This window comes from Malus sylvestris, chromosome 7, assembly GCF_916048215.2.
Source record: "Malus sylvestris chromosome 7, drMalSylv7.2, whole genome shotgun sequence".
NCBI classification, from domain to species: domain Eukaryota; kingdom Viridiplantae; phylum Streptophyta; class Magnoliopsida; order Rosales; family Rosaceae; genus Malus; species Malus sylvestris.
This window is the reverse complement of record NC_062266.1, coordinates 11267096-11292067: the sequence shown is the minus strand read 5'-3', so window position 1 is coordinate 11292067 and position 24972 is coordinate 11267096. Positions and strand designations below refer to the sequence as shown.

At 38.6% G+C, this 24972-nt stretch overlaps 1 protein-coding gene and 1 long non-coding RNA gene across 10 annotated transcripts; one reads left to right on the top strand and one right to left on the bottom strand.

Annotated features, from left to right (window-relative positions):
* The first annotated feature begins 302 nt into the window (after positions 1 to 302).
* On the top strand, positions 303 to 24676 carry LOC126628560 (uncharacterized). Of its 9 annotated transcripts, none has more exons than XM_050298308.1 (6): positions 303 to 557; positions 1691 to 1747; positions 2083 to 2211; positions 2831 to 2929; positions 22597 to 22642; positions 22992 to 23708. In XM_050298308.1, exons 2-5 carry the CDS (start codon positions 1697 to 1699, stop codon positions 22630 to 22632), a joined length of 315 nt encoding a protein of 104 aa, XP_050154265.1. In that variant the 5' UTR covers positions 303 to 557; positions 1691 to 1696; the 3' UTR covers positions 22633 to 22642; positions 22992 to 23708. The 9 variants fall into 9 exon arrangements, 5 of the variants coding, with proteins under 5 accessions (XP_050154265.1, XP_050154264.1, XP_050154263.1 ...); XM_050298307.1 differs by having other exon boundaries at positions 304 to 536; XM_050298306.1 differs by having other exon boundaries at positions 304 to 934.
* LOC126628570 (uncharacterized) lies at positions 18302 to 19033 on the bottom strand. Its single transcript, XR_007625474.1, has 2 exons — positions 18839 to 19033; positions 18302 to 18620 (listed from the first exon to the last, which is right to left on the bottom strand). It is a non-coding gene; the product is annotated as an uncharacterized LOC126628570 (long non-coding RNA).
* Positions 24677 to 24972: the final 296 nt, after the last annotated feature.

Below are 24972 nucleotides of genomic sequence, written 5' to 3'. Positions count from 1 at the left end.
TATATTAGGAGGTGTTAAATGGACTGTTAAGGATTGGGTTTCAAGTCTCTGAGGGAAAGAATGAGATGGGTTTTTGATAAAAGGGTTAGGAGGAGAAGGTAGACAAGAAACCAGTATATTGGATGCACAATATCAGTGAACACTTTTCCTTTTCTTCTTTTAGAAAAAAATTGAAAGAGCTACTGGTTTTGAACGTGCCTAAATCGTATCCAACGTACAGGATTAGGGGGCGTTTTAGTCATTTTGTAACTTGGGTTAGGGGTAGGTCGATTTGATGGCTCAGAGGGTTTTCTGCAACTTGGTCTGTTGCAGAGAGAGAGAGAGAGAGAGAGAGAGAGAGAGATGGGGGGAGTATGGGGTAGGGTAGAGGATTTTCGGGAGGGAGGTATGGGTTTATGGAGAAAAAGTTAGGGAGAAGTATGCGGGTAGGCTGTGCCATTTGGGGGGGGTAGGTTTAAGGGGAACGCATGTGCCATTCTTAAAACAAGGGTTGTTTTGTTCTCTTAGCTGCTCTCATAGGCTGCCCAGCTGCCGAGGTCGACTCTTCCAGGCTCCATGTTTGCCCATTCTTCTCACGATTTTTATTTATTTTCTGCCAAGAAGATCCTTCTGGGTCTCTCACATTTGACTAACTTGTGTGACTTTTTGGTTTTTTGAATTACTTTATGTATTTATGCATCTGGTTTTGCAGCTTTTTTCTGTTGTTTTCAAGAATTCAATTCACAAATCTCTCTCTCTCTCTCTCTCTCTCTCTCTTTTTCTCGCTAGATAAATTGCTTTGCTTTTTCCCCCTTTCCCTTTCCAAGTAATTTGATTTTGTTTTTCAATTGTTTTTGTGTTCATCTGGACTATATACCAACTGTGTTTGATAACTTAAGTGCAAATGTGGTTGTTGAAGGCACAACTGCAAACTTAGGCTTATGGGACACTGCTGGTAACTCTCTCCAACCCAAATTCTAATTTCATCTTATATAAATGCGTTCCCCGACCATTGTTGAGTGATTTCAGAATTAGGGTTGGGTTGAGGTCTGTTTGGTTGTCTGGAAAATGTGGGAAAGAAGATGGGGGTCATGGGGTTTCTTGATTTGTTGTGGATTTGTGGGAATTGCAATTTCTGGTGGAATTTTTATGTGTTTTTTCTTAAGGGGAAAAAGTTATATACTTTTTTTGGTTTTCTTAGCCACCAAATGGGAAACATTTCATTTTCTTTTATTTGTGTTTGTAGTGATGTAATTCAGTTTCTGTTTATTGTGATTTTAAATCAAATGCCGTACTAAATCTAAATTTACTACAAGATCTAATCTGTATTTTGCAGGAAATGGTAAATAGACCATTTTCGGAATGACATGAAATTAGTTAGATATGGCATAAAAAGAGGGGGTACTTAAAGTCTCATATATCTATTTCAGTCGAAGAATGTATTTTGGTTAGGGAACTTTGAGCTGATTAGGTGAAGAACCAAATTGTCTTATGACATGCTTCTCATTTATTTTAAAAATGGATTGGATCCTATAAATATTTTAGCGATTGACTATAGATAAAGCGGTCGTATTGCCACTCTAAGATAAGGCAGTTGTATTTTTCAAAATGAATTATCTTATACACATACAAAACTATGTGAACTAAAGTATAATCTGGGACTTTTACTGTCTTATCTGTACATGATCGATTCTTCATTGCTTCATTGTAGGTGAGAATGTTATGCGAGAAAGTAAAGGAAATTCTAATGGGAGAAAGCAATGCTCAGGTGAAAATCTTGCTTGCAATTTTGAATTAATTCAAATTATGAATGAAAAGGCAACTTTTTTATTTTTTTATTTTTATTTTTAACAACATTGTTGAGAGTGGGTTTTGCTTAAGCTTTCGAGTTCTTAGTTTATATCATGACATTTGATATGGTTTCATTTATTTTGTGAAATTAGATACTTTTCTGTGCACATTTTTCCTTACAGTTCAGTAAATTGATTGCTCCTTTGGCTGTAAATTTGACATTAGTGAATTCTGGACATTAATTTCAATGATTACCCTGTATTAATTGGTTATTGATTAGCATTTGTTTTCTGGAATTTGGACTCTGAACAGTTCAAAGGTTTTGGGAAAGGAGTGCTTTTTAATCAGGCCAATTGGGTCCTCCTGGCAATACAATGTCGAAAAATTTTACATCCGAGTCCAACAAATTTGGCAAGATGCAAAAGAGTTGTGATTGGGAAGGTAATATCATCGTAATATATTTTTCAAAGCAATTTACTTATTTGCATTTTTCAGCTTTATGTGTCCAAGATTTTTCAAGTGTTAATGAGGACCTTGAAATGTAATACATGCCATATGACATAAGTTCACTGTAAGAAATGCCAACATATCTTTTGCATAATCATTTATATGGGGCACTTATACAATAGCTCTCTTGCACAAAAATCTCTAACAATGTCAATGTTAAAGGTCACTTATACATGATATGTTGGCATTTCTTACAATTTAAAAGAGCTACCATTCACATTCACATACACCATATTGATTGTTTACATATCTGGTAACCCATACCATAAACATAGCATGCATCTGAATCCTATTTCTTATTGTATACAACCCAGTGCAGCAAATTGTAAAATACTTAATGGCAATTTAAGATAGCATTTAGATGTAAAATACTCTATAGAAACTTCTATGTAGCATTTGGCGTTTTATCCTATCTGCAACATCTTAAGCCTCGTTACTTAATGTAGAAAATTACTTTATACATATGCAATTTACATGTCTTGAAGCAACTGCAGTATCCTTTGCTTCATAGACAATTTCTGAAATTCCTTTTCTTTTTCTCTCCTAATTTCAGTCAACGATGCTGAGCGAAGATTATGCAGTTGAGTACCAGGATGAGGAGACTAGGATTGAGTTTTGGCTCTTAATAATCGCTGCTCTGTTGCTTGGAATTGTCAGTGCTTTCAGTTTGACTTCAACAATACTATATGTGCATCTTAAAGTTATAGGAATATAATTTACATTTCAGAATTTAATTTATTTAAGTGTTTTTAGGAAAGCAAACACAAGATGTACGTGGTTCACCCAGATTGGCTACGTCCACGGAATAGAAGAGTTCTCATTAATTATGAAGGGTTTACACAAGTACATAGGTTCAAGCTCGCCTTTAGTGAGTACAAGTGAATGATTTAGTACAAATGACATTAGGAAATATTGTGGGAGAATGATCTCGTAATCACGAAACTTCTAAGTATCGGAGTGTGGTGTCGTCTTGACTTGCCTTATCTGTCTCATAGGTAGATGTGGCATCTTCTCTGGAAGTACTCTTCCTCCATCCAGGGGTGGTATCTTTAACTGGTGGAGATGCACAAGGTAATGTATCAATTTCACTTGAAGCTTACTTGTAGTTTCAGGCTTGGTCAAGCGCGATACAAACCATGTAGTAGGAGTCCCCCAAGTCGCCGAGCTAGGGGGTCTGCTGAAAGAGGTGACAGACAAGGTAAGCAATCAGAGCTCCGACTGATTGTTCACCTTCTCCCCATCTTGCAGCAGCATGAAGGATAAAGAGAAGAAAAATGAGAAGAGATGATATGAGATACTTTTGCTTTTGAAGAAGTAACTTTCCACAGGCTTATTCTTGAACTGAGCTGGAGGGTTTTCTGGTTTCCTCCAGAGTATAAGGCCGACTGAAGAATTTGAGGGTCAAAACAAGTCCATCAAATCTAGAGTACGTTCCACCCTGCTGATATGGGATACTTTTGCTTTTGACAGAGTAATGGATGTATCGGCACGTGTGCTGTTACACTTGTCTCCACATGCTTCCTTGTATCCTTCGCACTTGCCCTATCTGTTCCTCAAGCACATGCGGAATCTTCCCTGGAAACATAAGATGTTGAAGATGAGTACTCGAGAGCAATGCCAGGTAAGTAATCAGGTAAGGGGTTCCAGGCAGTCAGTTCCTGAGCACAGTGATAAGTGAGCAAGGGTCGCTGTATCTCCATCAGCACCCGGATGCAGTGTTAAATGAGCAAGGGGGCCATAGAAACTTCTTTTCGAACGACTCCACTCAAAGTTGTTTGGGAGCATATGCTCCTATCAACTTTACCCGGGACACACAAAAGAAGTATTTTGATCCTATTAGACGGGGGAGGGTGAAGAAGCTAGGACAGAAGGGTAGAGTTCAAGAGAGCAAAATGCGTTTAGGAACGTGGAATATAGGAACCTTAACGGCAAAATCTATGGAAGTAGTGGAAGTTATGGTGAGGAGAAGGATAAATATTATGTGCCTACAAGAAACTAAGTGGGTTGGTAGTAAGGCAAAGGATCTAGAAAACTCAGGGTTTAAACTTTGGTATTCGGGCACAAATAGAACGAGAAACGGTGTTGGCATCATCGTGGACAAGACCTTGGTACAAGATGTTGTAGATGTCAAGAGGGTAGGAGATAGAATCATGGCAATCAAGATTGTAATAGGACAAGAACTTATCAATGTGATTAGTGCGTACGCACCTCAAGTAGGGTTGGATACGAGTTCGAAGGAGAAATTTTGGGAAGATCTTGGAGACTTGGTGCAAGGAATTGCTCAGACGGAGAAGTTATTTATAGGAGGAGATTTAAATGGACACGTGGGCAGGGAGACAGGCAACTATGGAGGTTTTCATGGTGGCCATGGTTTTGGGGAGAGAAACGAGGATGGGGAAGCTATCTTGGATTTTGCAATGGCATATGATCTCTTCTTAGCCAACACCTTCTTTAAGAAGAGAGAAGAACATGTGATCACCTACAAGAGTGGGTCGTCAAAAACACAAATAGATTTTCTTCTAATGAGGAAAGGGGATCGTATAACTTGTAAGGATTGCAAAGTTATACCAGGAGAGAGCGTGGCTAATCAACATCGCTTGTTGGTGATGGATGTACATATCAAAAGAGTAAGACAAAAGAACAAGACTTGGAAGTGCCCAAGGACTAGATGGTGGAATCTAAAAGAAGAAAAACAAGTCATTTTCAAAGAGAAGGTAATCACCCAATGTGTGTGGGATAGAGAGGGGGAAGCTAGCCAAATGTGGGATTCCATGGCTAGTTGTATCCGAAAAGTAGCAAAAGATGTATTAGGAGAGTCCAAGGGCTTTGCCCCACACCAAAAGGAATCTTGGTGGTGGAATGAGGAGGTACAAACAAAGGTGAAGGCTAAGAAGGAATGTTGTAAAGCCTTATACAAGGAGAGGACCGATGAAAATGGTGAAAGGTATAGAAAAGCGAAGCAAGAGGCGAAGAAAGCTGTCAGAGAAGCTAAGTTAGCGGCTTACGACGATATGTATAAACGACTAGATACCAAAGAAGGAGAGTTGGATATCTATAAACTATCTAGAGCAAGGGAAAAGAAGACAAGGGACCTAAACCAAGTGAGGTGCATCAAGGATGAGGATGGAAAGGTTCTTGCTACAGAGAACGCGGTTAAAGACAGATGGAGAGGTTATTTTCATAATCTTTTCAATGAAGGACATGAAATGAGTGCTTCTTTAGGGGAGTTGAGTAACTCAGAAGAGTGTAGAAACTACTCTTTTTATCGTCGAATCCGGAAGGAAGAAGTGGTTGTAGCTTTGAAGAAGATGAAGCATAAAAAAGCAATAGGCCCAGACAATATACCAATCGAAGTGTGGAAACTTTTGGGAGAGACAGGTATAACATGGCTCACTGACCTTTTCAATAGGATTTTGAAAACGAAGAAGATGCCAAATGAGTGGCGAACGAGCACTTTGGTGCCTATCTACAAGAATAAGGGCGACGTACAAAATTGCATGAACTATAGGGGTATTAAGCTAATGAGTCATACAATGAAGCTCTGGGAGAGAGTCATTGAGCATAGATTGAGGCAAGAGACACGGGTTTCGGACAACCAATTTGGGTTCATGCCAGGGCGCTCAACCATGGAGGCAATCTATCTCTTACGAAGATTGATGGAAAGATATAGAGATGGGAAAAAGGATTTACACATGGTCTTTATAGATTTGGAAAAAGCGTATGATAGGGTCCCAAGAGACATTCTTTGGAGGATTTTAGAGAAGAAAGGAGTACGAGTAGCATATATCCAAGCTATAAAGGATATGTATGAAGGAGCAAAGACTGCCGTAAGAACTCATGAAGGACAAACCGAAAGCTTTCCCATAACTGTAGGATTACATCAAGGCTCATCCTTAAGTCCTTACCTTTTTGCGTTGGTAATGGATGAGTTAACAGGACATATTCAAGATGATATTCCTTGGTGTATGCTTTTCGCAGACGATATAGTGTTGATAGATGAAACTCAGGAAGGGGTAAATGCAAAGCTTAACCTTTGGAGAGAAGTGTTGGAATCTAAAGGTCTTCGCCTAAGCCGATCAAAGACAGAATATATGGAGTGCAAGTTCAGTGCAAATGGAGGCCAAAACGAGTTAGGGGTGAGGATCGGAGATCAAGAAATACCAAAGAGCGACCGTTTTCGTTACCTAGGATCTATCTTGCAAAAGAACGGAGAATTAGATGGAGATCTCAACCATAGAATACAAGCTGGATGGATGAAGTGGAAGAGTGCATCCGGCGTGTTGTGTGACCGCCGTATGCCACTGAAGCTCAAGGGAAAATTTTATAGGACGGCAATAAGGCCGGCGATGCTGTATGGCACAGAATGTTGGGCGGTGAAACATCAACACGTACACAAAATGGGTGTAGCGGAGATGAGGATGCTTCGTTGGATGTGTGGGCACACGAGAAAGGATAAGATTAGGAATGAGGATATCCGGGGTAAAGTAGGAGTAGCCGAAATTGAAGGAAAGATGAGAGAAAATCGGTTACGGTGGTTTGGACATGTGCAAAGAAGGTCTACTGTGTTGGAAATATGCCCTGAAAGTCAATCTTTGGAAGAAATCTTTCAGGACAAATGAATCGATGTATGGATGATTCTTATACATCAAATGGCAAAGATACTAATTAGGACTATCTCAATAAACGAAATATGTCCTGAATAGTGAATCCATGGACAATGGATCGATTGAAGAAGTAATCTAATGATGTTAGACTACAGAGACCTTCTTCACATAAACAGATGTCCAAAAAGGTTCCTGGTCATTGGATTGTCGGAGGGATACTGACAATGCGTAGACCGGTACATACTATGTCTGCTTCAATTGGAAGGATGGAAAGTCTCATCCCATTCGTGTTGTGACACTAAGACAAGTATGTAGGTGCTCATTAAGGGAATGAGTTCACTGAACACAATCGAACGGGAGTACTTGCATGGAGGTCTACTCACATGTCAAGCAAGTAACTCTAATGGTTGGAAAGATGTAAGTAATCCTTAGACCTGAGGCATCGTCGTTGTCTTGTGGTTAAGTACTTAATCTTTGATTATGTCAAAGTCTCCCCATTCGAGGGTGTCCACGGCATAATTGGGGTTAAGCCACTTAGTCATGAAGGCAAGTGTATGCGCAACAAGGAATCTCTAATCCTCGATAAGAGAGGAAGAATACTCTAAGATATGATTCGGGAATCTTCGGCCGAAGTATCGAGCGTAATAAAGGAAAGCGTTCCTAAACGACTCAATTGGATCATATAAGAAGGAATAATCACATTAGGGGTTTGACATGATATATCCATACCCTAATGATGTGATTGAGAGTATTGTATTAGAGAAGGATTGAATTACATTGTAATTCCAACTGACTAGGTTCTCCGAATAAACTTCTACATTAGCTTGGGTAGCTATGACATATGGTTAGATGTCACTCATAGCTTGTGAGTTCTTCTAGATGATTAGATGTAGTCGTCAAAGAAGAAAGGTGAATTAAAATGAGGTTTTAATTCACTAAGTGATTGAATTAAATATAAGCAATTGGATTAATGCCAATCACCTCACTGCCTTGCTAATTAGAACCTAAAAGATTGTTCACCACAACACTATTGTAGTGAGTAATTAATGGATGATGGAAACAATTAATTGGATTAATTATGTGTTGTGATTAATTTAGAAAAGTCTAAAGAAATCATAAAAGCGATAAAGATCGTTTTGGGCTTAAAGAAACGTTCGGGTTTAATTAGGCCCATTGGGCCTAAACCCATTGGGCTTTTATTCAAGCATTGGATGACTTGAAATAATAAAAGCCCCAAGCCCAAAAACAACACAAGAGGGCCGGCCATATTATGTGGGTTTTGGAGAGATATTTAGTCAAGTGTTGACTAGGTTTTCTTTTTGTCTATATAAGCAACTTTATAAGATATTGTTCATTAGGGTTTTTTGTGAGTTTTGAACAACAAAAGAGGCAAAAGAAAATAGCTCTCTTGAACCACAAAAGCCGGCCACCAAAGGGGGTTTTTACTAATCTCTCTTACACCCTTTTGGTTATTCCTTCATCCTTCTCACTACACTAGTGGGTGAGGATCTTTAGAGGTTTCCTACTTTGGGAACTTGAAGAGAACCTAGGAGCACTCATTGTAACAAAGTGGAGGAGGCAAGGAGGGAAGCTAGGCTCAAGGATTTCAAGGAGCAAAGGCCTTGGAGGTGGTCCATCCTTGGTCTTAAGTCTAGATCAAGAGGTATAAGACTAACCTTCACTTTGTTCTTGATTCCAAAAAATTGTTTTGATGCATTATATATAAACCTATGAACCTTGAAGGGGATTTGCATGACTATAGCTTTGATAATCTGTTATAAATGCTTCCGCTGCTTTCGTATATTAAATTTGATTTGTATATGCATGATAGTCATTATGAAATCCCATTCTAGAATCTCATAAATTTCCCTTCAAGTGGTATCAGAGCCAATGGTTTATGTATAATGTGTCCTTTTGGATTTTATGCATATGGGTATTAATGTTATGTATGACATATTATTGTTTCATTCAAAGTATGTTTATCTTTTGTTTTTCAATAGTTGAAAAATGTTAGTCAAAAGTTGAGAAAGATATGTTTGCAAAAGTGTTTTGTATACATGAATGAAAAATGAGTTTAGAACTAGTTAGACATATTATTTCTTCATTTAAAAGTATGTTTGTCTTTTGTTTTTCAATGGTTGAAAAATGTAAATCAAGAGTTGAAAAAGATATGCATGTAAAAGTTGTTTTGTATGCATGAATGAAGAATAAGTCATGAACAAAATTTGGGGTTTTGTTCAAAAGGGTAGGCACGGTTTTGGGGGTGGTTTTGGGTTGTGTTTGTGTTTTATTGTAAACCACTCACACACCCTATTAATGCTTAAAAGTAGTGTTCTTGTCACTTTTGTTTTTGGGTTTGAAAAATCACCAAGAATATATAAATCTTGAAATTGTGCTCATGGTTTTGTTCTTGGTGTTCATGGTTTGGTTTTGGGTGAAAATAGTTTTAATTGGTTTTCATGCATGGTTTTATGGTTTTGGATGATGTTCTTACCATCCATAACCATATTAAAAACTTATAAAACCCTAGACTTGACTAGGAGGATTTCCATCACCCATCTCACCTAAGTTTTAATTGCAAAACCAAGTGACAAGCAAAATTTAATTTTTCTTACATAATGTGGCTTTTAATGCATGTTGTGTAAGATTGTGTAAGAGAACTCCCATCCCCTTAATGTGGCCGGCCTCCCTAGTGGATTTATCCACTTGTGGGGCTATTTTGTAATCTTTAAAAAGTTGATATTTACTTTGAAATATTTACGGTTTTACCCCTAACTTTTCATATTTACATTTAGGCCCCTACTAACTAGAAAGTTAAAATATTTGATTTTAATTTTGTTAGTTGTTTAAACTCATAATACTATTATGCCCATATGCACTAAATCTAAATGTTTATGTTGCATTCCATTATGATTATTTAAATGTGTTTAAGTAGTTATAAAATGGATGACTTTGGACTTATGCCTTAAACGATAATTGAGCTATATGATAAGGCGCTAAAATCAAATTGTTTGAACCTTGGGAATGTGTTTTAATTACTGTTTAATTGGACCTTGTCACGTTTGACATTAATCTTTATCTCCCCTTTTAGTATATGTAATTTATAGGAATTTGTACAAATCGGTTTGTAATTCTTATTACTTCTTAATCTCTATTCGTTAGTGGATTCCCTCTAGTGCTAGACTAGAGTTTCTTTAACTATTGGTAAGGAGACATAACTAAAAGAGGGTTTTGACATGAGATTAAAGATTAAAAGGGTCCAATGCCCAAATTAGCAATGTATGATTGTCTTTCATTTCTAATGGCTCAATTAAAATGGTTTTAATTGGATTGATAAGCACGTAATTAAATTGACACAACCTCCCTGAGTTTATATTCAACAATGATGGCTCGTTGTTGCAATAACCTAATAAGTCCATAGTCATCCAAGAGCCTAAGATAACTATAAAGTCCAATTTCAAAGGAATGCAAAAACCTTAGTAGTAGTAGTTACTTCGAATATTTGAAAAATTTGGTTTTGATATTGATTTGTTTTTTCTCAAAACAAATAGTGGGAGTATCATACGCTACTAGACTATAATGAATACAATTAGTAGTTATATAAATATCTCCAATATTTTGAAAAATGTTTTGATATTGATTTGTTTTATGAAAACGAATAGTGGAGATATTATATGCTACTAAATTCATTAACTTTGGACTAGTAGTTATAATAGGACAATTTATTTGATTGTGATTAAATAAATAAAATTGATGAGACCTTAAAATCCCTCAACCAAACAATATTAAGTTGTAAGCGTAAAAGTGCTTAGAACACTTTTTCGTGGCCTTCCACCGTGGTAGGCTCCAAGCGTTTATGACTTGTACACCGCCTTCACCCTATCATGGGGAAGTGACAAAGTGCATGCTTATATTCAGGAGGAGTTTATTTAAAACATTTGATGAGGTTAAGGTAGGCAACGAGTATGGCCAACATCGTATCATCGTGAGGTCATGCTTGAACCCCTAGCTAAACCGGCATGGTGGGAAAGAACTTAACTAAGAAACATAATGCCAACATCGTATCATCGTGAGGTATTATTTTCTAGAGGCCAAAAAGATGGGTAATCACAAGAGGTTGTTGTGAATGGGTACTTGTGCCCTCTCATTATTATTGTTGCTAGCCGACATCGTATCATCGTGAGGTGGGCTTGGTAATAGTGAGCCTCCCATAACCCGCTAGGAGCTTTCTTTGAAATCTCCCGGATTCCATTATGGGGGATATGGAATTTGCCAAAAATGGTGGGTGGTGTCATTCGGTTTAAAGACCCAAATCGTTTGACTTAAACAATAATCAATCTAATTATTTTATTTGTTTATGTATATAGATATGGTTGGAAGCACACTCGCGAAAATACTCGACAAACATTGCCTAGAGGGGCACAATTTCCCATCATGGTATCGTAATGTCAAGATTCTCCTAACATTGGAGAAGATTGTTTACGTACTAGACAAGGCTCCACCTCACATACCTCTTGGCCCTGACGCCACTGAGGATGAACGTGCTAAGTATGACAAGCACGTTGAGGATGATACACAAGCCAAGTGCTATCTGTTGGCTTCCATGAATGAGGAGCTACAGAGACAGCACGAGGGCATGGACAGTGCATCTTCCATAATACTCCATCTTACGGAGTTATATGGTGAAGGGACGCGCAACCGTCGCTTTAGCACTGTCTGTGAACTTGTGAAGACCAAGATGGTCAAGGGGGCTCCAGTGCATCAACATGTACTGAAGATGATAGGATTCATTGAACAATTGGAGAACCTTGGTACTCCACTTGACGGGGAATTAGCCCAGGACTTCGTATTGGCTTCTCTTTCTGATTCATTCTCGCAGTTCGTAATGAACTACAACATGAATAAGATGGATAGCACTCTCTCCGAGTTACTAAACATGTTAGTAACTGCCGAGAAGACTATGAAGAAAGAGAACGTTGTAGGGACTGCTGCAGTAGCCTACAATAAGCCATCCTCTTCCAAGGCCAAGCCGCAAGGCAAAGGCAAAGGGAAGGAGAAGAAGTTCCCCACTCCTAAGCCGAAAGGAGGAGTGAGGAAAAAGAAGGCAATGGAGCCCAAAGGGACTTGCCACCACTGTGGAAAGGAGGGGCATTGGAAGAGGAATTGCAGGTTATACCTTGCAACTCTTAAGGACAAGCCACAAGGTATGGTTTGTGTTCTTATCTTTAATTCTAATTGTTAGATCTTCTAAATATTTATATTTGATATAAAGGGCTAATCACTTGTATAATTGTATATAGGTGGAGGAGCCAAGTAGAAGAAGAACAAGCAAGAAAATGTGGTGAAGGGTTCGGCCACTATGTTTTTGCTAACTACTTAGGAAGTTTTGTTAGGCATTTAAAGATTGTCTTTAAACTTTCTTATTTTGTTAAGAACTAATTATATGGCTTCATTTGATGGAAGGCCACTATTAGTGCCTAAATGTATAAAGGCATTTATATTAGTCTCTAAATGTATAGAGCTAATACCTTTTGTATTAAACATTATGAATGTTTGAACTATCATATTAATGTAATGTGAAGTATGCCCTTTTAATATACTATTTCCTTAAAGTAGTGTTATGAATTGAAAATTGTCTTGTTGTATCCTAGATGAGATACAAGAGTTATATCACTTAATTGTAATGTGATAAACCAAACTTTAGATTTATCAATTATGGATAGATCTCACATGTAGGACATAAAAGGATACAATGAATCTTTAGATTTGGTTCCATTTGTCCACTTATGAGTTCTATATGAATTGACAAAAGTCTAGAGAATCCTTTCTTGAAGAAAAGGAAGATCACATTATAATGATATAAGTAATAAGAAAAACGTTTCTTATATGGTTATCACTTGAAACACAATGATCAAGATCACTCTTGATTCAATTAGTAGTTTTGAACAATTAATTGGGCATTCTTAAAATTGTTTTAAAATGTCAATTGTGTTAGTGACTAAACCAAGAAAGAAGTGTCTAAATCTATAAAAGGTTTAAAGACTTTAGTCACTTAAATAACAAGACATTAAACTTAGTGAAGATTGAAACAAATAAGCTTGAAATGTTTCAAAGCTACTACACAATGTCTTCTACCAATATAATCCACTTTTATACATTTTGAATGTATGAAATGATTTCTCATTAAAGTCATGAGAAATAGTGGGAGGTGTGAAAATGGATATAAACTTGAATGTGATTGGTTTATAGTTGTCTAAAGAATAATAGTGCTTGACTATTATTAAGAGTTTGTAATTTTAATTGTTAAAAGGACTCAAGCTCTTCAAACGTTAAAATTCTATGTTGTGTAACATTTAAAGAATAGTCTTTGAATGTTGGTTTCGTCAACCTAGCATAAAATGGTTATATGTTGGGAGTTGTCCATCATTCTCTTTTATGAGAACATGCTAATGACAAAGCATATGGACAAGTTGATGAAACAAAAGGGAATAAGTTTCAAAATGAGTCACAACATATGGTTTAACAACAAGACAATCCAAATTCAACATCTCATGTAACGATATTGCTCTATGTAGTTTTGATAGAGAATTATATCAACCACCTAGAAGGAATGGTTGAGTATCTATATCCTTAGTAGGAGCCATGCTTCCACTAAAGACTTAGATAATTCTTATATCACTACATTAAAAGGTCTTAGTATGACTAAAACTTATAGTATGGTGTATGACATCGTATAATTAAATGAATAGACTTGATAAAACAAGTCACATATTCAAAAGGAATTACTTTAGAAGGAATTCTTTTGTATGTGATTCATTTAAATAACTTGTGTTAGCTAGGGTTGTTGATGGTCTCAAAAATTGTTGAGATATCATCAATAAGCTAATGGATCTCAATGGATCCAAGACAAGTTAATGGGAGCAACACGCATTCAAATCAAGAAAATTTAAGTGTTATTTTTTGAATGAATGCTAAGTTATAACAAGGCCAGTGGGAGTGATGTCATAATTTGAGCAACAAGATATGAATAAAGTCTATTTGATAGACTTGATGAAACATAGATGTTACTCGAAAATGACAAAACATGACACGGTCAATTTTGAAGTATAGACTTGAAATTGGACTTACTGATATAGCAAGGCTATCTCAATAATGTTATATGGGAATTAAATCTCAAATGTTGAAGATTTAAGAAAGCATTTTCCTATGTGATAAGAAATCACTTTCACAACCCTTATAATGAATGTGTCATAAAATCACAAAAGGGACACATGTGTTGACTTGTGAAGTAGATATCCAAAGGTGAAGAAACCACTGAGTTAATCACTTTAAGATATTACTATATCCCAGGATCAGAACCAAAGCAACTGATAGAGTATTATTGCCTTTAAGAAAGAAACATCAGAGTGGGACTCTGGAAGCGTGCATTCACTTAGGTTGTTAACCAAAGTGAAAATAAGCCATTTTAACAAATGGAACTTCATGATGGATGAAGTACTAATCATATGAATGAATTGTTAGTATTGTACTACAATGGTCTCAAGCTTGGAGCAAAGTTTGTATAAAGTATACAAACGAAATATATGTCGATATATAGTTTTAGAAACTGCTTCAAAAGGTGTATTGAATGAAAGGGGTTCTTTTAGAACCCATGATTGAATCCAAACCGTAAGGTCGTTAGTAGAGTACTACGACGTAATGGGGCGATAGCTCAAGCCATGGAATCAAGGTCTCATCAAAGTATTCGAACACATTAAAGAGACATCATCAAATGTCTTGGAAACATTTGATAAGTAAATCTCTTTTAATAAAAGAGATTAATACATAACCAAGTTAACCTACGAGCATAAACTCTCTCGACAAGATGTATGAGATACACTAGTGATTGACTTTAGTGCAAGTGGGAGATTGTTGGAAATATGCCCTGAAAGTCAATCTTTGGAAGAAATCTTTCAGGACAAATGAATCGATGTATGGATGATTCTTATACATCAAATGGCAAAGATACTAATTAGGACTATCTCAATAAACGAAATATGTCCTGAATAGTGAATCCATGGACAATGGATCGATTGAAGAAGTAATCTAATGATGTTAGACTACAGAGACCTTCTTCACATAAACAGATGTCCAAAAAGGTTCCTGGTCATTGGATTGTCGGAGGGATACTGACAATGCGTAGACCGGTACATACTATGTCTGCTTCAATTGGAAGGATGGAAAGTCTCATCCCATTCGTGTTGTGACACTAAGACAAGTATGTAGGTGCTCATTAAGGGAATGAGTTCACTGAACACAATCGAACGGGAGTACTTGCATGGAGGTCTACTCACATGTCAAGCAAGTAACTCTAATGGTTGGAAAGATGTAAGTAATCCTTAGACCTGAGGCATCATCGTTGTCTTGTGGTTAAGTACTTAATCTTTGATTATGTCAAAGTCTCCCCATTCGAGGGTGTCCACGGCATAATTGGGGTTAAGCCACTTAGTCATGAAGGCAAGTGTATGCGCAACAAGGAATCTCTAATCCTCGATAAGAGAGGAAGAATACTCTAAGATATGATTCGGGAATCTTCGGCCGAAGTATCGAGCGTAATAAAGGAAAGCGTTCCTAAACGACTCAATTGGATCATATAAGAAGGAATAATCACATTAGGGGTTTGACATGATATATCCATACCCTAATGATGTGATTGAGAGTATTGTATTAGAGAAGGATTGAATTACATTGTAATTCCAACTGACTAGGTTCTCCGAATAAACTTCTACATTAGCTTGGGTAGCTATGACATATGGTTAGATGTCACTCATAGCTTGTGAGTTCTTCTAGATGATTAGATGTAGTCGTCAAAGAAGAAAGGTGAATTAAAATGAGGTTTTAATTCACTAAGTGATTGAATTAAATATAAGCAATTGGATTAATGCCAATCACCTCACTGCCTTGCTAATTAGAACCTAAAAGATTGTTCACCACAACACTATTGTAGTGAGTAATTAATGGATGATGGAAACAATTAATTGGATTAATTATGTGTTGTGATTAATTTAGAAAAGTCTAAAGAAATCATAAAAGCGATAAAGATCGTTTTGGGCTTAAAGAAACGTTCGGGTTTAATTAGGCCCATTGGGCCTAAACCCATTGGGCTTTTATTCAAGCATTGGATGACTTGAAATAATAAAAGCCCCAAGCCCAAAAACAACACAAGAGGGCCGGCCATATTATGTGGGTTTTGGAGAGATATTTAGTCAAGTGTTGACTAGGTTTTCTTTTTGTCTATATAAGCAACTTTATAAGATATTGTTCATTAGGGTTTTTTGTGAGTTTTGAACAACAAAAGAGGCAAAAGAAAATAGCTCTCTTGAACCACAAAAGCCGGCCACCAAAGGGGGTTTTTACTAATCTCTCTTACACCCTTTTGGTTATTCCTTCATCCTTCTCACTACACTAGTGGGTGAGGATCTTTAGAGGTTTCCTACTTTGGGAACTTGAAGAGAACCTAGGAGCACTCATTGTAACAAAGTGGAGGAGGCAAGGAGGGAAGCTAGGCTCAAGGATTTCAAGGAGCAAAGGCCTTGGAGGTGGTCCATCCTTGGTCTTAAGTCTAGATCAAGAGGTATAAGACTAACCTTCACTTTGTTCTTGATTCCAAAAAATTGTTTTGATGCATTATATATAAACCTATGAACCTTGAAGGGGATTTGCATGACTATAGCTTTGATAATCTGTTATAAATGCTTCCGCTGCTTTCGTATATTAAATTTGATTTGTATATGCATGATAGTCATTATGAAATCCCATTCTAGAATCTCATAAATTTCCCTTCATACTGACGCTCCGATTAGAAGATGCGACTATGGGACAGAGGTTCAGGGCCGAAGGGGTAGAGGAAGACCTAGGAAAACTTTGGAAGAGACTCTAAGAAAAGACTTAGAGTACTTGGATCTAACGAAGGACATGACACAGGATCGAGCACAATGGCGTTCTAAGATTCATATAGCCGATCCCACTCAGTGACTTGGATTTTCCAAGTCTCCAACCGAGAAGTTTTCCTCACTCGGGAAATTAAGGGAACACTACCCCAACCTACATGCTCCACTCAGAAAGCTTCAATATACAAGCTTCAACAAAAGAAAATTCAAAGAACTTAGCGAAGAAGGCTTTGGTGTATTTAACACAATTCGTTGAAATGAAGGAAAGTTTATTTATTGATATCCCCGATAAGCTACAAATATGTACATATACATGAGTCAAAATAAACACACAAGAGGGAGCCTTCACAAAGGTTGCTTAGGAGAAGTCTCAGCAGTCGGTACAGCCACAGAAAGAGAAGGCACCGGAGGGGGATCATTTGGAGCCTCAGTACTGGACAGAACCCTAGAAGGAGGAGGCATCAGAGGTTGATCATTCGGAGCTTCATTACGCGGTACAGCCCCAGAAGACGAAGGCAATAAATGCCTTTGGAACAAACCCACAAATCTCTGATGATCAAGTAAAACCTGACCATCAGTTTCCTTCATCTGGTCAAGCTTCCTCTTCATGTTTGTAGCATAGTCATGTGCGAGCCGGTGCAACTGTTTATTCTCATGCTTGAGCCCTCTAATTTCCTGTTTGAGACTCATCACTTCAGCCGCCAATGATTCAACTTGGCGGGTTCGCGCAAATAGGCGTTGGGCCATATTAGACACAGAACCTGCACACTGAACACTGAGAGCCAGCGAATCCTTAACAGCTAACTCATCAGACCGTTTGGAAAGTAGTCTGTTATCTTTGGGAGTGAGAAGGTTCCTGGCCACCACCGCAGCGGTCATATCATTCTTCATCACGGAATCCCCAACGGTAAGAGGACCAGTAGGGGAGACGAAGGATGGGCGCCATATGTTGTCTGGAGAAGGTGGGGCTGCCTCTTCAACAAGGTTCAAGTCAAAACGACGGTCGGAGGGGCCAGACATTTTCAAAGGTGTTGAAGAGAGAAGAGGTCGGACAAATCAAGATCTTAGAAGTGCAAGAATGAAGCTTCTACTGGTGGAGATTCAAGTGTGCTTTGGAACTTAATGCCAGCCCCTATAAAAATCTGCACTCGACGGAGCTTCAGAAATCGAAGAGGCGCCTGCTCAGAAATCGAAGAGGCGTTTGCTTTCTCAAAAGCTGGGCTGCTTAGAGATCACGAGGGTTGATCTTAGAAATCGAAGAGGCGTTTGCTTTCTCAAAAGTTGGGCTGCTCAAAGACCAAGAAGGCCGATCTCAGAAATCGAAGAGGCGCTCGCTTTCTCAAAAGCTGGGCTCCCCAGAGACCACGAGGGCCGATCTCAGAAATCGAAGAGGCACCTACTTTTCCAGCCTTGTCAGCACTTGTCACACGCACACTCAGCTTTGCGGAAATTATGGGCATTCTGTCGAAGACTTCTGGGGAAGTAGAAAACACATGAATCTTACTGTTCAATCACCCACTTCCCACACGCAACAATAGCTCATGGGTACCACATATAACTTTGCCAAAGTTCTCTGCCAAAGTTGAGCACGTGAAGCTTGCAGCTCCCACTACATCGCTCTGACCAAGAAGGGTAAAAGAATAGCAAAGAAACAGCATTAACAAAGTTTAGACCCATAAATTTTGAAGGTCTAGCTACCATATTATTACCCACAAGGGTAAAGGAACAGTACCACTGCTGGATAATTGGAAAGTCCCTGTGTGTCAACCTCTGTGCTTCGTGGCAAGGTAGACTAGCAAACATGCCCAACCTTTACTCACATTCGAGAAAACACTCCCAATAAGATTGCTTGCTCCAAAATCGAAGAGGCACCGTCCTCCGAATCTCGAGAGCCAGACTTCCAACATGACTACTTTCTTAAAAATCGAAGAGAGGGTAAAGGAACAGTACCATTGCTGGATAATTGGAAAGTCCCTATGTGTCAACCTCTGTGCTTCGTGGCAAGGTAGACTAGCAAACATGCCCAACCTTTACTCACATTCGAGAAAACACTCCTAATAAGATTGCTTGCTCCAAAATCGAAGAGGCACCGTCCTCCGAATCTCGAGAGCCAGACTCCCAACATGACTACTTTCTTAAAAATCGAAGAGAGGGTAAAGGAACAGTACCATTGCTGGATAATTGGAAAATCCCTATGTGTCAACCTCTGTGCTTCGTGGCAAGGTAGACTAGCAAACATGCCCAACCTTTACTCACATTCGAGAAAACACTCCCAACAAGATTACTTGCTCCAAAATCGAAGAGGCGCCGCCCTCCGAATCTCGAGAGCCAGACTCCCAACATGATTACTTTCTCAAAAATCGAAAAGACACTGCTCCCCGAATCTTCGAGAGCCAGACCCCCAACATGATTGCTTTCTCAAAAATCGATGAGGCATCGTTCTCCGAATCAATTGAAGAGGCGCTCGCTTTCTCAAAAGCTGGGCTGCTCAGAGACCACGAGGGCCGATCTCAGAAATCGAAGAGGCACCTACTTTTCTAGCCTTGTCAGCACCTGTCACACGCACACTCAGCTTTGCAGAAATTATGGGCATTCTGTCGAAGACTTCTGGTGAAGTAGAAAGCACATAAATCTTACTGTTCAATCACCCACTTCCCACACGCAACAATAGCTCATGGGTACCACAGATAACTTTGCCAAAGTTCTCTGCCAAAGTTGAGCACGTGAAGCTTGCAGCTCCCACTACATCGCTCTGACCAAGAAAGGTAAAAGAATAGCAAAGAAACAGCACTAGCAAAGTTTAGACACATAAATTTTGAAGGTCTAGCTACCATATTATTACCCACAAGGGTAAAGGAACAGTACCACTGCTGGATAATTGGAAAGTCCCTGTGTGTCAACCTCTGTGCTTCGTGGCAAGGTAGACTAGCAAACATGCCCAACCTTTACTCACATTCGAGAAAACACTCCCAACAAGATTGCTTGCTCCAAAATCGAAGAGGCACCGTCCTCCGAATCTCGAGAGCCAGACTCCCAACATGACTACTTTCTCAAAAGCGAAGAGAGGGTAAAGGAACAGTACCATTGCTGGATAATTGGAAAGTCCCTATGTGTCAACCTTTGTGCTTCGTGGCAAGGTAGACTAGCAAACATGCCCAACCTTTACTCACATTCGAGACAACACTCCCAACAGGATTGCTTGCTCCAAAATCGAAGAGGCACCGCCCTCCGAATCTCGAGAGCCAGACTCCCAACATGATTACTTTCTCAAAAATCGAAGAGACACTGCTCTCCGAATCTCGAGAGCCAGACCCCCAGCATGATTGCTTTCTCAAAAATCGAAGAGGCATCGTTCTCCGAATCTCGAGAGCCAGATACCACAGACCACTTTTTCAAAGTGCTCTGACAGAGTTAAAACATGTGAAACTAGCAGCTCCCACTACCGTGCTATGACCAAGCAGGGTAAAGGAATAGCATTACTACTTGTTGTTAGGGAGACTCCTATATATGTCGACCTCCATCCCCAACGGACAGGCAGACCTGCAAAAATGCTCAACCCTTCATCATATCTGAGAGGGCACTCCCAACGAAGCCTTTCGAAATATTCAGCTTTCTTTCCCCCCGATAATACCTCTGCAAACAAGCTATACTAGAGCAAGAATATCTCATATCATCAGGGTTAAAAGCAAGAGTATCCCATATCATGCTTTTTCCCTGTCTTTTCCTTTGGCCTTGTTTTTACCTGCAAGACAAGGAGAAAGAGAGCAATCAGTCAGCACTTGGAATCAAGCTTCCAGCCAGGAACTGACTGCCTGGAACCCCTTACCTGATTACTTACCTGACATTGCTCTCGAGTACTCATCTTCAACATCTTATGTTTCCAGGGAAGATTCCACATCTGCTTGAGGAACAGATAGGGCAAGTGCGAAGGATACAAGGAAGCATGTGGAGACAAGCGTAACAGCACACGTGCCGATACATCCATTACTCTGTCAAAAGCAAAAGTATCCCATATCAGCAGGGTGGAACGTACTCTAGATTTGATGGACTTGTTTTGACCCTCAAATTCTTCAGTCGGCCTTATATTCTGGAGGAAACCAGAAAACCCTCCAGCTCAGTTCAAGAATAAGCCTGTGGAAAGTTACTTCTTCAAAAGCAAAAGTATCTCATATCATCTCTTCTCATTTTTCTTCTCTTTATCCTTCATGCTGCTGCAAGATGGGGAGAAGGTGAACAATCAGTCGGAGCTCTGATTGCTTACCTTGTATGTCACCTCTTTCAGCAGACCCCCTAGCTCGGCAACTTGGGGGACTCCTACTACATGGTTTGTATCGCGCTTGACCAAGCCTGAAACTACAAGTAAGCTTCAAGTGAAATTGATACATTACCTTGTGCATCTCCACCAGTTAAAGATACCACCCCTGGATGGAGGAAGAGTACTTCCAGAGAAGATGCCACATCTACCTATGAGACAGATAAGGCAAGTCAAGACGACACCACACTCCGATATTTAGAAGTTTAGTGATTACGAGATCATTCTCCCACAATATTTCCTAATGTCATTTGTACTAAATCATTCACTTGTACTCACTAAAGGAGAGCTTGAACCTATGTACTTGTGTAAACCCTTCACAATTAATGAGAACTCTTCTATTCCGTGGACGTAGCCAATCTGGGTGAACCACGTACATCTTGTGTTTGCTTTCCTATCTCTATCCATTTATATACTTATCCACACTAATGACCGGAGCAATCTAGCGAAGATCACAAAAAGCGACCGTTTTCGCCACCTAGGATCTATCTTGCAAGAGAACGGAGAATTAGATGGAGATCTCAACCATAGAATACGAGCTGGATGGATGAAGTGTAAGAGTGCATCCGGCGTGTTGTGTGACCGTCGTAGGCCACTGAAGCTCAAGGGAAAATTTTATAGGACGGCAATAAGGCCAACGATGTTGTATGGCACAGAATGTTGGGCGGTGAAGCATCAACACGTACACAAAATGGGTGTAGCGGAGATGAGGATGCTTCGTGGGATGTGTGGGCACACGAGAAAGGATAAGATTGGGAATGAGGATATCCGAGGTAAAGTAGGAGTAGCCGAAATTGTAGGAAAGATGAGAGAAAATCAGCTCCGGTGATTTGGACATGTGCAAAGAAGGCCGACTGACGCTCCGGTTCGAAGATGTGACTACGGGACAGAGGTTCAGGGCCGAAGGGGTAGAGGAAGACCTAGGAAAACTTTGGAAGAGACTCTAAGAAAAGACTTAGAGTACTTGGATCTAACGGAGGACATGACACAAAACCGAGCGCAATGACGTTCTAGGATTCATATAGCCGACCCCACTTAGTGGGAAAAGGCTTTGTTGTTGTTGTTGTTGTTGTTGTTTTGCTAAAACACAAACACTTAGACTTGGTGGTGGCCTGCACTTTGCAGCCACAACTAAGACCAAGGGGTTGATTTTTATTTTCCTTTCCTTACCAATAGGAAGAAAAGTGCAACCCACCAGATAAGTAGTTATTGGGTTATACCACTAAAGTTACATAATGCCACTTAGCAGCTGGAAATTAACGAACTAGATTTCTTGAAATATTTTTACATTCCATGTTTTTTTGTGTGACAACTTTTTAGGTGCTGCAGTTTTGTTCTGGTTTTTCATTCTTTCTGTGAATTTCAATTGCAGTAGGATTGAATCATTTAAATTGTGGGATTGTTTTGTTTGATGGGTTTCAATTGTGTTTTCATTTATATAGTACTAATGGATTTACTGTGTTGGAAATTTCAGGAATTTGAAACGTTGGAGAGGGAAGTTGGTTCCTAGGCATTTTGAGGTATATAATTATATACTCTATTTTTATTCAAAGCCTATTTTAAATGTATGATTGGTTTGTGAGAAATGAATGAAAAAGAGAGTTAGAATACCCTATTTTGGATTTCGAAAAAGAAAGTTAGAAATGTATAAGGATGTGCATTTTATATACCCTGTTTTGGATCAGAGTGTATGTTATTTGAAAAAGAGAGTTAGAGATGTATGATCAGTGTGTGTGTGTGTGTGAGTTGTTCATTGAGGTGGTTTTTGCCACTAGACTTGCATTATTGTTCAGGACTGACAACTGTGATAGTAGCATGTGGCATTCTCTTATTTACGTCTAGATTTGAACAGTTTATTGTATTATATAGGAAAAATGAAAAGGGAATATGAGACGATATTGAAGAAGGCCTTGCAAAGCATCTGCTTGATTCAAAAACGACAACCTCGGTTATTGTTTTGGTGAGGTGTTCTATTTCTATGAAAATCTTTGAGTCTTGAATATTTTAGGCATTGTGTCAGCAACTTGAGACAATTGTAAGCAGCACATGTAGTGTTGATGCCTTTAACTTTGCACGCATATTTGTTTCTTTGGAATTAAACTTGCAATGTATAGATTTATGCCAACGAAAAGTCATGGCCTTTGGAGCCTGATATTCTTTGTTAGAGTTTCTATTACAAAATTAGGGAGCTATCCAGTCCATTTATGCTTCTATTTAGTAAGATTGGGGTGAGAAAGATTTCTAAGGTGTTTTCTAAGTTGTTTTTGAGCTGCATTCATTTCTTGGAAGACCACATCAAGAAGCATTTTGTCAATTGATGCTTTATAAAAAAAAATTCGATTTTTAATCCTCCTTTTGTTTTAGTTTCGTGTTAGCAGCACATGGTGTATTTTGCTTTGCTTGATGGTTATTCAATGTGCCGTCAAATTTGAGTATCTTTATATGGAAATGATTCATAGCTGTTGTGGATTGTAGCAGCACTTCGTTTTGATTTGTAAACAAACTATATACTTTATCTTTGTCTTGGGTTACAGTATAACGTTTAACGATTGAATTTGTAAAACGGTTTAGCAATTTTTTCAGGAATTTACTATTCTTGCTAGATGCTCAAGTATTATGTTTCTACTTTTCTAGTTTCCCTATTTTGTGTTTTTCCTCCATGTAGTAGGCTGATTACTTGAAACTATGATATTGAGGACACAATACAATCTACAAATGGATGTTTCTTATAGCATGCATATTCATATATAGCAAGTAAAATTTGATTTCGATGGTTACGTTGTCTTTTTAGTTGCTTTGTGGGGAAACTATTCAGCCTGTTGCGACAAATACATCAACGCCCACAGCAAAGCGCGGGCACATTTTCTAGTTTAATCTAATATCTGTTGCACTGATATTTATGTAATTTACACAATTTTTCAATGGGAGCCGAGTCTTTAGGAAGCATGATTTTGTTGTAAATGACAATTAATATCTGTAAATTTGACATTTATAAGCAGATAGGATGTTTTTGCTTTCCCCAATGCCAAAATATTTTCCCCCAATTCGAAGAAGAGGAAGATTGTTGACATCATTTTATTCCTTGAAAAAGTTGCATGCTAAGAAGAGGAAGATTGTTGACAGAAGAGCCTCTAATAGTCGCAAGATAAGGTATCAATAGATTCTTCGGTTCCCTATGTGAAACTGCTGTGATTTTGTTTTGGAATATCTTGGAGCATCTGTTGAGCAAACTAGACTACATTGTTCAAGGCTTATTGCATTATGCTTTTGCGTGGATAATGTTTATGAGAAGATAGTAAATTTCATGGCTCCAGAGACCATGGTCGTTTCTCCTATGCTTCTTGACGTCAATAATTTGTTCGGGTTGAAGAAGCAGAAACCAGCTTCCATAGTGTAGTAGCGATGCAAGGTTGAATCAGCTGTATAGTCCTTGAATCTCAGGCTAAGAAATTGTTTGCTGTTAATTTATTTGATATATTATTCAATCTAATATCTGTTGCACTGATATTTATGTAAGTTACACAATTTTTCAATGGGAGCCGAGTCTTTTAGAAGTATGATTTTGTTGTAAATGACAATTAATATCTGTAAATTTGGCATTTATAAGCAGATAGGATGTTTTTGCTTTCTTTGATGCCGAAATATTTTCCCCCAATTCGAAGAATTGATTCTTGCCTGGTATTGCTAAAGATACCTATGTCAAAGTCCTTCCCTTGTATGTTTAGAATCATTTTTTTTTTCACCCTAAACCCTATACCCATTGTTTATCTTCTCTAGTACGGGATTGTATGCAATCAGTGGCATGGAAGCAAAATTCGTAAGTATCGCTAATGTTGGATGTATTTTATGC

Excerpts from the sequence above, each read along its gene's own strand:
- LOC126628560 (XM_050298308.1), top strand. The coding sequence starts at position 1,697 with ATGTTATGCGAGAAAGTAAAGGAAATTCTAATGGGAGAAAGCAATGCT. Across the intron at positions 1,748-2,082 it reads TGGGAGAAAGCAATGCTCAG|TTCAAAGGTTTTGGGAAAGG; the intron begins GTGAAAATCTTG and ends GACTCTGAACAG. Across the intron at positions 2,930-22,596 it reads CTGCTCTGTTGCTTGGAATT|GAATTTGAAACGTTGGAGAG; the intron begins GTCAGTGCTTTC and ends TGGAAATTTCAG.